The sequence below is a fragment of the Cinclus cinclus genome, chromosome 4, assembly GCF_963662255.1.
Source record: "Cinclus cinclus chromosome 4, bCinCin1.1, whole genome shotgun sequence".
Taxonomy (NCBI): Eukaryota; Metazoa; Chordata; class Aves; order Passeriformes; family Cinclidae; genus Cinclus; species Cinclus cinclus.
The window spans coordinates 43,319,381-43,333,712 of NC_085049.1; the positions used below are offsets into that span (position 1 = coordinate 43,319,381).

General features: G+C 37.8%; 1 protein-coding gene across 2 annotated transcripts in view; it reads left to right on the forward strand.

Moving 5' to 3' along the window:
- SRGAP1 (SLIT-ROBO Rho GTPase activating protein 1) overlaps positions 1–14,332 on the forward strand; it is a 137,827-nt gene that overhangs the window by 79,675 nt on the left and 43,820 nt on the right. For both annotated transcript variants that reach the window (XM_062491168.1, XM_062491169.1), the window contains exons 4-6: positions 1,944–2,006; positions 10,200–10,382; positions 10,772–10,900. In XM_062491168.1, coding sequence (XP_062347152.1) covers positions 1,944–2,006; positions 10,200–10,382; positions 10,772–10,900 — 375 coding nt within the window. The remainder of the gene's footprint in view (positions 1–1,943; positions 2,007–10,199; positions 10,383–10,771; positions 10,901–14,332) is intronic.

Genomic DNA, 14,332 nt, shown 5'->3' on the forward strand with positions numbered 1-14,332 from the left:
GATGGCTGCAAGCAGCAGCTGAAAGGGATAAATTGGTTGAAGCTGGGGTTCATCTAGTGTTACCTCCCACATGGGTATGCTCTCATCTTAATGTTAGACATCTTATTTGTATGTTTTGCCCTTTCTTCTGCTAAAGTAATTTAAAAAAACACTCATAGTGAGTGCTACAGAAGCAGCTATCCAAGAATAAACTGGTGGCCTCCGCTTGGAGCTTTGAGGAGATGTGTAAGCTGTGTTAGAGCTGTGCTGCTGACTTTTAAAGGCAGGGTGCCAATGTAAAGCAGTGAAAAGCTGCTCAGTATTTTTGCTGAAGATTTTATGGCATTTCCCTACAGCAGCTTGCAAATCTGCAGTCCTTTTCCAGTTTTTCATAAGCACTCTGTGTGCTGTTACATATATGAAATTTTGTCCTTTTTATTAGATTAAAATAATCTGATATTTGCAAAGAAATGGAAGTAGTAAGCCTTGTGTTCTAGATACTTCAGAACTAATGCATACCTCATGAAAATACCAGTCTTTGAAAAGTATAAGCAATAAGGAAAATTTCACAGTAATTCTTTGTACCTCAGCTTCAGAGCAGCCGTCTTACTGTGCTTTAGCTACTACAGCTAATGCCCTTGGGAATGCAAGAATTTCACTGAAGTATTTTTTTAAATTATGTTCCTAGCTTCTTGTCAATGTAAAACCATCTCACATATAAGGATTACAGTGAATTCTGATAAGTGATATGACAGGTTCTTTAAAATGCTGCTCAGAATTAAAGTAGGATAGTAGGAGCAGTAGAGAAAACACCCAAAATTTTTCTGTTTGAGCTACTGTATATATCTTTTTCATCCTCCTGGAAGACAGTGGGTGGGATGTATGATGTGGTTTCACCTAATATGTGGACATTATGCTGCAAATTCTCATTCAGAAACCATTATTCCTTCAGGTGTTTTAGTGGTGGCCAAGTATGCATTAGCAGCTTTAGAGATGAGTTGTCCCTGAGGATTTTCCTTTGGCTTCCATACAAATACAAAGTAATTCTCATAGCTAAGGTCATTATCTGTCATGCAGTTGGAGTTTTTAGAAGCCAGGCTAATTATCAATTTATTCACAGAAAAAAAAGTCTCACATTTCCAGCATGGATGTTAGAATGCTGAGCATCACAGAAGTGTAGCCAGGCTGTTTGCCAAGTCCAATAGCTCTATTCTGTAGCTGTTTTCCAAAGGCTGTGATACAAATGCCTTCAGCTCTTGCACAGTTGCCACCATTTTCATCAGACTGAACTACTGTGGAAAACTAACAAAGGAATATGTTTCAATGAGACTCCAATTAAATACTCTTGTTTTGGCATATTTGTTTTGATAATAACTACTGCTAAGCATTTGCTTTTTTTTCTGGGTTAGAATGGAAGTAAAGTCACAGTCCAGAAAAGCTAAACAAAGCTGGTTCAGCAGCACACTGTGGAATATTATGCATTTGGGTGTCTGTTTCAAAGAGGAGCCACAATTATTTCTTGCATAAATATTTAGATAGTTGCATGTGCTGAGAAACAAAGACTATCCTAGATGTAAAATTGGGCAGGATATCCTTCTAGAATATCACATTCTGTATGGTTTCATTTTTGTATATGTCATAGCAATTTTAAAACAGTACACAGTTTGTTCTATTAAAAACATTAATCTTGAACTTCACTCTTTCTGTTGGCACCTAATTTCCTGATGCTTTTTGGGAAAAATATCTTAAATTACTTCTGGGTTTCTTTTTAGAAGTCTTCTGTCCAGATCTTATCTGCCTCTGCATCCCTGAGTCACTCTTCTTAGTGCATTGTAATTCAGAATGGTTTTTGTGAGCAACAATGCATGCACTCTCTGGGATGAAGAATGAGTATAAATATAAAGAAGTAAATGTGTGGTGTAGTTTTTACATGCCCTTTTCTAATGATTTTTTTTTAATTACAGAGTAAAGAGATTTCATTTCAGCTTCATGAAGACTTAATGAAAGTACTTAACGAGCTTTACACAGTAAGTACAGTTACTTACTTATCTTATACAAATTCCATATCAGACTACTTCTGTAAGCTTTAAGTGGACTTTCATCAACTAAGTTACCCCCAGTGGAGTTAATTATTTTTGTCTTTCATAAAGCCTAAACTCTCTTTTTGAAAAGACTACTCACTTTTTAAAAATACATGTGCTAATGCTTTCAGGATTACTATTCACTTTCAACCCTTTTTTTCTCACAGACTCTGGTAAGCCAGCTTATTGTAAGTTTTGTTGTTTATTAATGAGATATTTCTAGTCAGAGCTTACCAGAGCAAACTTCTCTATTTTCTGCCTTGTTTTTATCTATGCTGCCAACTGCTTAGTTTGACTTGTGGACTATACTCAGTAGAAAATCATAGGTGTTTGCAGATCCAGTGCTTTGCTGTCTGAATGTTACTTATGTGCCCTTCCCGATCCCTGACTGGGATAAGCAAATAATGAAAAGAAGAACAGAGGGTTTTGTAGACTTTCCATACCATTTAGAGAGCTCAAGAAAAAAACCACTGTGAACATTCTGGCAAGCTTCTGCTAATCCATAGGAAAATCTGAGAGAACTTAGGTCTGAACCTGTTTTCTTGTTTGACACCCAACTTGTTACTGCAAAAATAATGTCCACCTGATAACTAACTGAGTTATTTTGAATTTTTATGGACACAGTTGCCCAAAGCCTTCCTAAACCACCACTTTTTTTAAAAAAAATTTGGGATTTTCTTAGGGTTTTTTCTGTCTGAAACTACTATGATTTTGTAGGATGCAATACTGCAAAGCCTTATTGGCAGAGGCCCGTAGTCAGTGAAGTGTTCTGGGATCAGCTTCTGCAAAGTAGAGATAGCCACAGACAATTCACACAGCTGCAGGGGATCAGTGACTGCAGGAGCCATGGCACAGCTGAGACTTAAGTGCTGAATAACCCTGAAGATACAGTCTTGTTTCAGTTAAACAGTTGCATAACTCCCGTGTCTGGCGAGGCTTGGGATTAGTGCCTGTGCTCCCACGGTAGGGAAACAGTGAAGCATGTGCTGAAATACTTTTCTGAAGTACCAGTGAAAATTTGCAGGACTGGACTTAAGTGTTTTCACTTTTTCTTCATGTTAGTGCTGTGTCTTCACACTGATAACCAACAGATTTAATCAGTTACTAACCATAAGCTAATAACCTCTGTGTGCTAATTCCTTTCTCAGAATTTAAGATTTATTTTTTAAATGGGAATATTTTTTAATGTTATAAAAATTCTGAATTTGTCCACATTTTGAGTCAGGCTACTGCTGCAAGATGGTTTCCTGGGGTGGAATTTACTTCACCTGATTTTCAGATATCTGCAGTGTAGATACAAATATCTTAGCATGCTATCTGGGTTCCAGTTAAAGTCCCAGGAAATCTAATATGGGCAGATGAGACCCCTTGAATCAGATGCAAGAATCTACTTCAGATTAAGTGATCTGTAGTGTTAACTTCATTGTCCAGCTTTTCATTGATTGCAGAGGGCTTGGCCAGCTGTACATGTGCACATTTAGCTAAATAAAGCCCACACCTAATAAAGTGACAATATGGTGCAGAGTAGCATCTGTTTCACTGCTTGCATGTTTAGCATGGTCATCATCATATCTGTGTATTCTATCTGCTCTTGTACATAAAGATAGAACAGTATCTAGACAGATGGGGACCTCATGCACAGATTTTTTTAATTCTTTGTGACTTTTACTGTGTATAGAATAAGATCATAGTGATCAGAACAAGTATCGACAGTTTTAATCTCCGGCAGCAGCATTTCTTAGTCTCAAAAATGAGATCTCATTTATCCTTATTTATAGAGGGGGGAAAAGTTTAAAAAAAAAATCAATCTTACTACTGTGAGATAAATCATTGTGTCCAAAAAAAAAAGCAAATTAATTTCAAATCTGTGAGTAATATACTAATATTGAAGTCTCTCCCTACTGCTTAGTTCTGTTTCTTTGGAAGGAAAGGTGCCTTCATGAAGTATAACTTAAAATGTGATGTCATATTGGAATTTAAATACCTCTCAAGCCTTTGAGAGGGAGGCAACTAGCAGAGCTTTAATGTGTATGAAGAAGGTTTAATGATCTGGTTATTTCTTTCATCATGCTTTATCTTACAACAAAGGTCTGTAAATTAAGGCCTTTGGCTTGTGGTGTCCTCATTAAAACTACACCTCATGTACGGGATTGTTGAAAAAATAAGAACAGAAGCAGGTGAACCACAACTTCAGAAGATACTATAAGAACAAAGCAGGCGTATTTGCTGGAATAATCAGAATTTTGTAAGGGAAACATTTGTTTCTGATTTTCCATCTCCTATGTAAAGTTTTTTTTTTTTAAATACTACATTACATAGGTTTTCAAAATGTTTTATGACTTATAAGAACACATTTTAAAACTATATTTTCAATTTTCAGTATTTTATGCATGGATTTTAAAACCACTGAAAACATTATTCCAAAAACAATTTAATAACTAAGCTTCACTTTGTATCTTTGCAAGTTCAGTAAATTGTGACTGGCAAGTAGTTACAACTATGCCTGATTTCTCCATGGCTGTGCCAGACAGTCAGTATTTTCAGGCCTACAGCAGCACAGCAGCTGCACTCCTCTCTTACTCCTCTCCTTATCACACCTTCAGCCACTGCAGGCCAGAAATCAGTCCCATGTTTTAGATAAGAATAGAAGCTATAGAAACTACAGTGAGGTGTACCTTTTGAGTGAGGGGGATGGGGAAAGGGGAGCTCAGTTAGGAGTTTTTCATGGCATTTACAGAAAGGAAAGTTGAAAGCTGGAAGATGTTTGGGTTGTAGTGTTTTGTGAACTGATTGATTTAGAAATCTTACATGTTGAGTTAAGGAGACAACAGATTATTGACCTTGCAATAGATCACCTTTGCAATATAGAAAACTCCCCAATCAAACTCTTCTTCCCTTTCTCTGGGAAGCTAAAATACATTGCCTTGTCAGATCAAGCACTGGCATATAGCAGTAGTATGAGTGATGGGGAACGATAGGAAAGAGACGGTGGGCAGTCATTTTCTTGTATTGGAGAGAGGTCTTCACTGGACTTATTTAGGGGTCAGGACATATTCATAAATTTCCTCTAAAGACCTCAGGAATGTCACAATTTTGCTAAAAATAAAGAGATGTTCCAGTGGTAAGGCTGACGGCAAATGATGGAGAAAAGCGATGCATTTCATAAAATTGTGTCTTCATGTCTCCCTCTTGGCTTTCCAGATTAATCCTACTGGTATCATACATTTCACAAGCAATGCAAATGTAAAGCTCTCAGAAAAAGGAAAACGTAGGGAGAGTCCAAAGCAACTTGGATGTTAAAAAAGACAGGGTTGCTGTGCCACTTGCATTTTCCATTGTCTTATCTTACTCTTTAAAATCTTGGACTTTTCATTTCTTTAGGTAGTTGCTGCCAGATTTTCTTTGCTAAAATAACACAGAATCTGAATTCTCTTCGAAAGGTTAAGTTCAGTTCACTGTGGCACATCAGAGATCTAAGAAGGTGAAATCCTGTATTGATAGTAATATATAAGTAGTAATTCCTAAAACTACATCAGAGTTCAGCTTGGAAGTGAGCGAACAGGATGCTGACAACAGCTCATACCAAGCCTGCTTAACTGCTAGAGGCCACTGATGTGGTAAAATTGGCATAAGATTTTACTTATTTCTTGTGCAGAGCACTAACTAACCTAATTTAATGAAGCCCTTGCGACTTCACCTTCTGAGAAGAACTCACAGCTTAGCAGACAATTCTAAATTCAAACATGATAAATGCATGGGGGTTAAGCTGCTGTTCCAGGAAGTTCCTATTTCCTGAGAAACACTATGAAAAAGCTCTTAATTATGCAGTTTTATTATAAAAATAAAGCACATGGTAACACAGTAATTTCAATATCTTTTAACTCTGTAGCTTTCAGTCTTGCCTTTGTTTCAGTTTTCTAGAAAAGAAGTATGCGTGTAGAGGAGGAAAGCCAGTCCCCTGCTATGGGAACATTCTTAATTTACAGCCCATAGAAGTACAGCACTAATTACTGTCTTGTTGATGGATTTCCCTAGATAATAGCTGTGGGGTTAAATAAAATAATTATCTAAGAATGTACTCTGGTGTGCCTTTCCTTGTGATAAATACTATCTTCTGCCTTAAGTCTATTTGCTGAGCTCTTATGATGATGCTGAATCTTTGGCACACAAATTGAGATGTTTACACTACTAAGTGAACAGTCTGTCACCTACAAATGTGAGAGTACATAGTTAGGGTTGCATAATCTTTTTCATCTGCTTGTAGTCTGACTCAGTCATCTGACAGAAATACATATTTTACATCACTGGGTCAGCAGAATAAACCTGCTAAATTAATAGCAGATAAACTCAATATTTAATTTTAGAAAGGTACTAGTATGCATTTAACAATGCTGGTTCACTACAGTGGATAAATGCAGCAAATATCATTATGACAGTTCAGCATCTGCAAAATTACAGCCTTGCTCTCTTTTTTCAGTGGATACTTGATGGCTGATCAATAAGCACTTTGGAGACTAACAAAAGTCAGTTCAGTGATGGATACTCTCACAGGATGGTCTGTCAGTTCAACAGTTTGGTGGACATTTGAGAAACATTACTTGTTTCATGAGATTATTCATAGTTTGAATAGTATATCTGTGAATCTGTTGCATGTTCACAGGTCAGAAACCTACAAATCTCAGAACTTTTCATCAAATAAGTCCATTTAGGAAAGCCTGTCTCTGTGTTTAATAATATCTTACAGTCTTAAAAACTCCAAGGGAAAATGATGACATAGTGTTAAGGGAAAGAATCATATATGCAACTTAGCCTGCAAATTCTAAGCTAATGTTGAAGAAGTATGCACTGAAATACTTGGAAGCCAACTCCCTAGCTTGTTCCCATTTATTTTTCCATACATGTCTCTAATACTTTCTCAAATTAAGTTCAGCTGCTGCAATATCAGCTCTTAAAAAAGCATTGACACAACATGAAAAAGGCTGAAAAATCATGAAAAAGTTTTCCCAGGTGGCTTGCAAAACAATGATGTCACTAGTGCATGACATAAGCAAATAAGCAGCGCTATCAGTATAAAAACCTGGACAGGAGTCACATGCATAGGCTCAGCTCTTTAGTGATCTCTAAAGCAGTGACCTCTAAAGATCACTGCTCTTTACTGAGTCTGTATTGATTCCTAGGCCAGTGAGGCTTGGGTAGGACTGACTGACTGACTGACTGATTTATTTCCAGCCCTGTGAATACAGAGAGAGGACTTATTTTTATTTTTTTTTGTTATTTAGGAAACCATTTATACCAAGAATTTGCGCAGAGTTTGTTGTGAGAACTTGGATTTCAAGTAGATGTCTTGGTTCCCCATAAAGGCTATGAGTTTCATGTAGTTCTCCCACAAAAGCCATTCAATCAGTGTGGAGTGAGACACGCTGGATTTGGTAGGATGTGCTGTAAGTAAGAAGTGAAAGGAAGAAATACTCCTCGATCATGTGAAGCTAGTGGAGTCAGTGTGGAGACATTGGTGAGAGCAGTGATACGCTGGTACTCCTTCAAGGAGTGCTTCTTTAAACAAGGAGGCAAGCTGAAGTGTCCACCACTGCAGAAGGACATTTATGTCTAGTTGCTAGTCTGTTTAAAAACTTCAATGCTTACTGCTTTTGGCAAGTAGAACAAATCCTTTTTTCACAGCTTAGGTGCTTTGAGATTAAGAAAACTTTGAGATATATTTGATACAGAATCACAGAATATGCTGAGTTGGAATGGACTCACAAGGATCATTGAGTCCAATTCCTGGCCCTGCATAAGACCATCCCCAAGAACGATGTTGTGTGCCCAAGAGTGTTCAAACACTTGTTGGACTATGTCAGCCTTGGTGCTGTGACTGCTTCTCTGGGAAGTCTGTTCCAGTGTCCAGCCACCCTCAGGTTGAAGAACCTTTTTCTAATACCCAATTTAAACTTCCCCTGACAACCTCAGGCCATTCCCTCAGGACCTGTCACTGGTCACCATAGAGAAGAAATCAGTGTCTCTAGAGATGACACAGAGCAAAAGATAAAAAATAAAAGCAAACACCTCTAGCCTTATGTAAAGAAACACTTAAAAATTTGAATAGAAAGGCCAAAAGAAAAGGGAATTTTGGGGAAAAGGGACCTTGCTTTTAATTTCTTTTCCCTGTCATTTTAATAAGAGCCCTATCACTTTCTGTGCTTCTCCATTTTATTTTAAAAACCATTTCTTTTACAAGTCCACTTCTCTTTGCAGTAATTCTTTTGTTTCTGTGTGGCTGTATGAGTTAAACTCCCTGGGTACTGATTATCGACAACTTTAAGAGTGCCTGTGGAGCAGTGCAGGATATAGGAGACTGAATATGCTATTTGGTTAAACTGGGAACCTTGCAGACCTCAGCCCTGCGGGCTTGCCTTCTCTTCCTAACCCAGCTTTGTTTGTCTCTGGGATTGTTTTCTGCCTCATCCGTGCACATGTGAGCTGGTGGGGCAGCGACTGTTCCCAGTGGATGTAGGCAGTATTTGGGCAAGGAGCTCTGCATTCTGCTCAGGCCTTTGGAGCACAGTGTGCTACAGAGGAGCAGCAGCAATAACACTAAGTCCCGCTCCAGGCAGCTTGATTTTTTCCACCACAGAGCTATAAGCATATGTTTCTTAAAATAAAAACGGCCACTTTTTTGTGCTTGTCTCCAGCTGTTTTACCTTACTACAGGAAGCTGGAGAAGAGTTGCCTGTTTTATTTTTAATATCAGTGGCATCAGTCTTGAGTAGTGGCATACACAGTTATGGTGTATAACATGCATTGTTATGCAAAATTGCATCTTGCTGAAAATGTCTGTCTTTCTGTTGTGCAGGACTTGAAATAAGCATCAGTTCAGACACCCACTGGCATGATGTGCAGTTGGTTTGTGCCGATCCATGCCAAGATGTGCTGTAGTGAATTTGTAATATCTAGCTGTAGTGTTCCTTGTTTTGCCACTCCTTGGGCTGGCCTAACTACTCAGTTACAAAAAAAACACTCTCTCAAGGGAATATTTCAAGGCAGCCTCCCAAAACTGACTGTCTCCTCCATGGGTCACACAAGCAGCTGGTTTGATTCTTCCCTGCCTGTGTGTCCTTCGAGATGTGAATGGTTTGCATGGCCTCCACCCAAAGATAATATCTGCTGGTGAGAGCTCTGGCACCCTTTAGAAGAAGAGAGGAGGCCTCTGGCTGCCTGAGTATGCCTTCCTGCTTTGTTCAGTGCTCTAAAGACAGCAACACTAAGAAACAAACAACAAAAGACTGGGGAAGGCAGAAAGACACTTCCTTTGGTGGAAGTGGGCAGAGACAGCCCTACCCAGCAGAGGTGGGGGTTTTGTGATTGCCGTACACTATGCAGCATTCAGGCTGAGGTTTTTCTTGCTTGAAGAAGAGGAGGACTGAGCTAAACCAGTCCCTTTTCCTCTTTGTGGCCTGTGCAAGTGTGTATTTGCATACTGGCAACCCAATCTCTCTCAGCTGCAGACTCAGCACGGGTGTAGAGGAAAGATGCCTTTGGGTCTATGGGGAAAACATTTTCACAACTCAGGATCAGGCAGCTCTTTCTTCATTTCTCTTCTGGGTTTACATCGGGCCCAGTTTGCTGGCTGTGCAGTGTGCAGACACTTCTTTCCAGGCCATGGACAAGCATCCCGCTCTCTGGGGATTTGTTCCCAGGCTAAAGCTTCCCATTCCCTCTCCTTCCTTCCCCTTTCCTCACTGCTGAAGGGATCCTTCTTCTTTCAAACATTCAGTGTCCACAGCCAAGATGTTACTTAGCCAATAAAATGGTTATATATCAGCTAGATTTGGTACTGACACAGATTTAGTTTTATTGCTCATTATTTTAATTTTTGCTTAAGACAAGAATACTGAAATCTAGTAAGAATGGTTTTTGTTCTTTCCTGTCAGAGAAATGAAAGAAAAATTCCATATTTGAAATACTGTTAAATAAATTAGAAAAGAAAAATGCAACCAAAATTCTCAAACTCCTCTGGCAAAGAAACTTACCCAAGATCCATGTTTGTAAGTCAACATTTTGCTCAAAGACCCTGTGATTTTTCTGTAGATACCATTAGATTTTAATTTTCTCCAATTCTCCTTTGACTCTTGCCTTTTGCAGGTCATGAAAACATACCACATGTATCATGCAGAAAGCATCAGTGCAGAAAGCAAACTGAAGGAGGCAGAGAAGCAAGAAGAAAAACAGATTGGGAGGTCAGGAGACCCTGTTTTTCATATTCGACTAGAAGAAAGGCACCAGAGACGGAGCTCTGTGAAAAAGATTGAAAAAATGAAGGAAAAAGTAAATAATCCTTTTATTTAGCTTCATTTGAAATAAATTCAGTGCATTTCTGACATTCTTTGGCATGATATTAGACAGAGAAATCCAGCTGGGAAATAAAAGTAAGCAAGGTACACATAATAAACTAGCAGTGGGTTATAGATAACTTGACATAGCTTCAGTTCAGAGAGGGGAAGACTTCATTCCCAATATAATTCTTGCTATAAAGTTTGTCGCATTTGAAACAAAATACTAAGTTTTCACTTTGTTTTATATTTGTTGTATATCTAACAGGCTCTAAATTAAGATGCCTTCTTGTTACTAGGAATGCGTGCTTGAATTGTTACGATTTCTGCTGCATACCAAAAATGACTTAATTAAAATACATTAATATACAATGTCTTTCCTAGCGTCAAGCTAAATATTCTGAAAACAAGCTGAAATCTATTAAGGCCCGTAATGAATACCTGCTCACCCTTGAAGCAACTAACGCTTCTGTTTTCAAGTATTATATTCACGACCTTTCGGATTTAATTGATGTAAGTATTGGCACATTTGTACTTACATTTATTTTGTTCAGGAGTAATACTTTTTTTCAGTTTTAAAGGGAATATATTAGTGGTATGGATTGCCTACAGTACACTTGTTATTTGTAATATTGTATGATACAACCAGTTTTTCCCTTATTTCCACAAAATAAAGTGCCAGTGAGATGCTGAACCCATTCCTTTAAATTTTGAACATTGTGTTTGCTCCCCATGTGTCACTAGAAAATACAACGTTTCTGTTATGTAGGATCTCTGGGATCTAAATATTTTTTACAAGATAAATTTCTTAAGTAGTCATCTAATTGTATTTAATTCAAAAGAAGCAATTTCTTCCATGTTTTCAAAATTTTTGTTTCATTCATTTAGTCATTGTATCATACATGTAGTAGCTTCTTACTTCATGCAGTTTGAAGAACAGACACAATCAATCCTGTACTCTATACTGTCAACAAACTTATTACTTATTTTCAGTAAGTTGTTTGTATGAGAACATCCTAGAAGAATGAGGTTATACACTAATGTTGACTTGTGCCAGCATTTAGACTCCTGTTTTACTGACATTTTTACATGATGGAAAGGGAGCAGCCTGCACCCTTATCACATCTCACCCTCTTTGTAAGCTGACTTCATATGTAATAGAGGAAATACAGAGACAGTGAACACAAACCCCAGAACATTCATTCCCTTGCAGTGTAGGGTTAAATAGCTTGGTGGGTCCACCTCTGTGGCCCATTTGAAATTTTAGATATTTGAATATGCTTGCTCCTGCAACAGTAGCGTATGTTACTTACTGTAGTAAACAACATTCATATACAGCTCTGGATTCCAGTAGAATAAATTAATACAGAACTTGACAAGTGTCTCATTTCTACTGACTGGAGAAGCAAAGCTTCACAGAGAAAGGGAAAAATGCTTTCTTGAGATTAATGGACTAAAATAGCTGCATATACCTGTTTTATTATCTGTCATCTAAATACTAATAGTCAGGTTTTTTTGTCATTTCTAGTTTTTCTATCATTTATGAAATCTTGCCTGATTTTGCTAAAACCTTTCCCTTTCAAATGGTTTTGTTCAATTTCTTTCTTTCCTATAAAAGATGGGAATTAATCTTTTTTGCGTTATCAGTATTTCTTTCCGTCTCTATTTCAGTATCTCTTTTATTCCTTTCCTAGTTGATTCTGCATGTTTACTCCTGATTTTTTCTGGTTTATTCTGTGGCCTGTCCTTGTCTAATCTGTATCCATCCACTTGCACAACCTGCTCCACCCATCTAGGCTACCCAGGCAGTGAAAGCACTAACCAGGACCTATATGTGGATGATTAGGGCAGATAATAAAGGACAACCCGTGTACCTGCTGGGGTGCCCCGCAAGTGAGAAGTTGACCCTACCTAACGGATGATTTTCTGCTATAGCTTGAAGGATGACAGATTTTTGGTCAGTAGTTAGGGCATGTCTCATACAATTAAACTTCATGAATTCTTTTTGGATCCAGGAAGGAAGGAAAGGTCCCTTTCTTTTTGTTTCCAGCACCCTCACCTCTTCAGAAGCTGGATAGATGCTCATTTTCTCACCTCTCCTGCCTTCCCTTTCAGAGTTCACATTTCTCAGAGAATTGTCTCTAGTGTGTGTTTCTGCTTGGTCAAAACTTTATCAAGTTGGAAAATGCATCTGATTCTTATCCACTTCAGTGATGTCCACAAAGGATTCTGTAGCAATGAAAACTGAGGGGAGGAACCACAAGCCTGGAGTTTTACAAAGAATTGTGAGGGGAAGAGAAGTGAAGCTTTCTGTCCATGCACACACAGAGCCAACACTCATTGGAGTTAGTGTATGTAAAGGTATTTACACAGCCATGAAGACTAGAGCTTCCTAACTACTGGTCTTTAATAAAAATAGGCATTCTACCATATTTAGTAACAAAGGAAAATTTTATCTACTCTGCCTATCCTTTTGAAGCCCATGGACCAATGTACACAATAACGTTCTTTTGGCAAAATGGCTTGAGAAATTACTCTTCCCTAAGGAATTTAAATGGAAAGTCTAGCTGCCCTTTGCATCGCTGTTTCGTAAGAGTAGGCTGTAAACATGTGCAACCAGAATTTGCTTCAGAGCTAATATAATCCAGTTGTGAGCTTGTTTAAATGAAGTGTCTTTCAGACGTTTGTATTTAATCAGAATATGCTGTGAAAGCATTGGTATTTAGACACGAGTGTTTGCCACTTGACAAAGGAAACTCTTTCTGTAAATGTAAGAGTCTTGGCAGGGCATTGAAGTTACATCATTGGAATGTGAGACAAGCTTCCCATTGGCCATATGTTACAACAGTTAAGACTACCTCATTCTGTAAATCTGTTCACGTCATGGTGCAGTTTGGACTTCTCAGAGCAGTGGTGGCAATTTCGTTCATTGCCCTTTCTATTTTGTCCTGCTTTGCTAGCCTGTCTTCTGTGCTTCCTTGAGCTCTCTCTCATTACCTGTACAGAAGGGAATTACTCTGTGTTTGAATTCCAGTTAACATGGAATAATTTAGAACTCACCAAGCTGTTGGTGTTTCCCATAAATGAAATTGAATGTTCTCCTGTGTTAGTGAAAAATATGTCTAATGAAAATGGGATAAATACATGCAATAACGTAATAAAATGCTCCATAAATTTTTTTCTAGCAAGGCTGGGGAGGATGATGGAACCACTCATTTAAAAAAAAAAAAAAAACCAACTATTTTTCGCTGCATTTTCCATATAGGAGGTTTATATGGAAAATCCTAAATTACTGTTCAACACTGTCATTTCATTAACAGAGATCAATGCTTCTGACTTAAAATTATGATATAGCTCATTTTAAGCTCATGTGATAAAAGCTGGATGTCTATAATATGTGATATTGCTGGAGTCTTAGCTGGATGATTTAATGCATTTAGTGAGCTGAGGGGTGAGACCAACATTTGCAAAGAAGCAGAGAGGTAAACAGGATTTGATATGCACAATTTATTTCTGTCCTTTGCATATTGTATTGTACTAGAGGAGTTTGAATTTTCTGTTAAAGATTTCTTCTCTGCTGACTAGAGTGGGATCTAATTAAGGTGGAGGATAGAATTAGTTATTTTCTTTATTTGTACCTGTAAAAACAGTGAAGATTAGCTGAATTAAATAAGCTTCACCTAATATGTAGAATTTTTTTAAGATTTTGAGTTTCAGAGGAACAACAGACTATACTGCGGCTAATCTTGCTGTTTGTGCCAGCCTCTGTCCATATGGCACATGCTTTTACTCATTTATATTCATTAAATTTGTCTAAGAGGAAGGTAAGGACCCTTTTTCAGATTTACTGCACATTTTTCTGATCTGAAGATAAATACTAGGAAATAGTGATCAAAACAACTTTACTGTAGTTCTGCTGCTGAAATAAATAAAATATTAATGTGT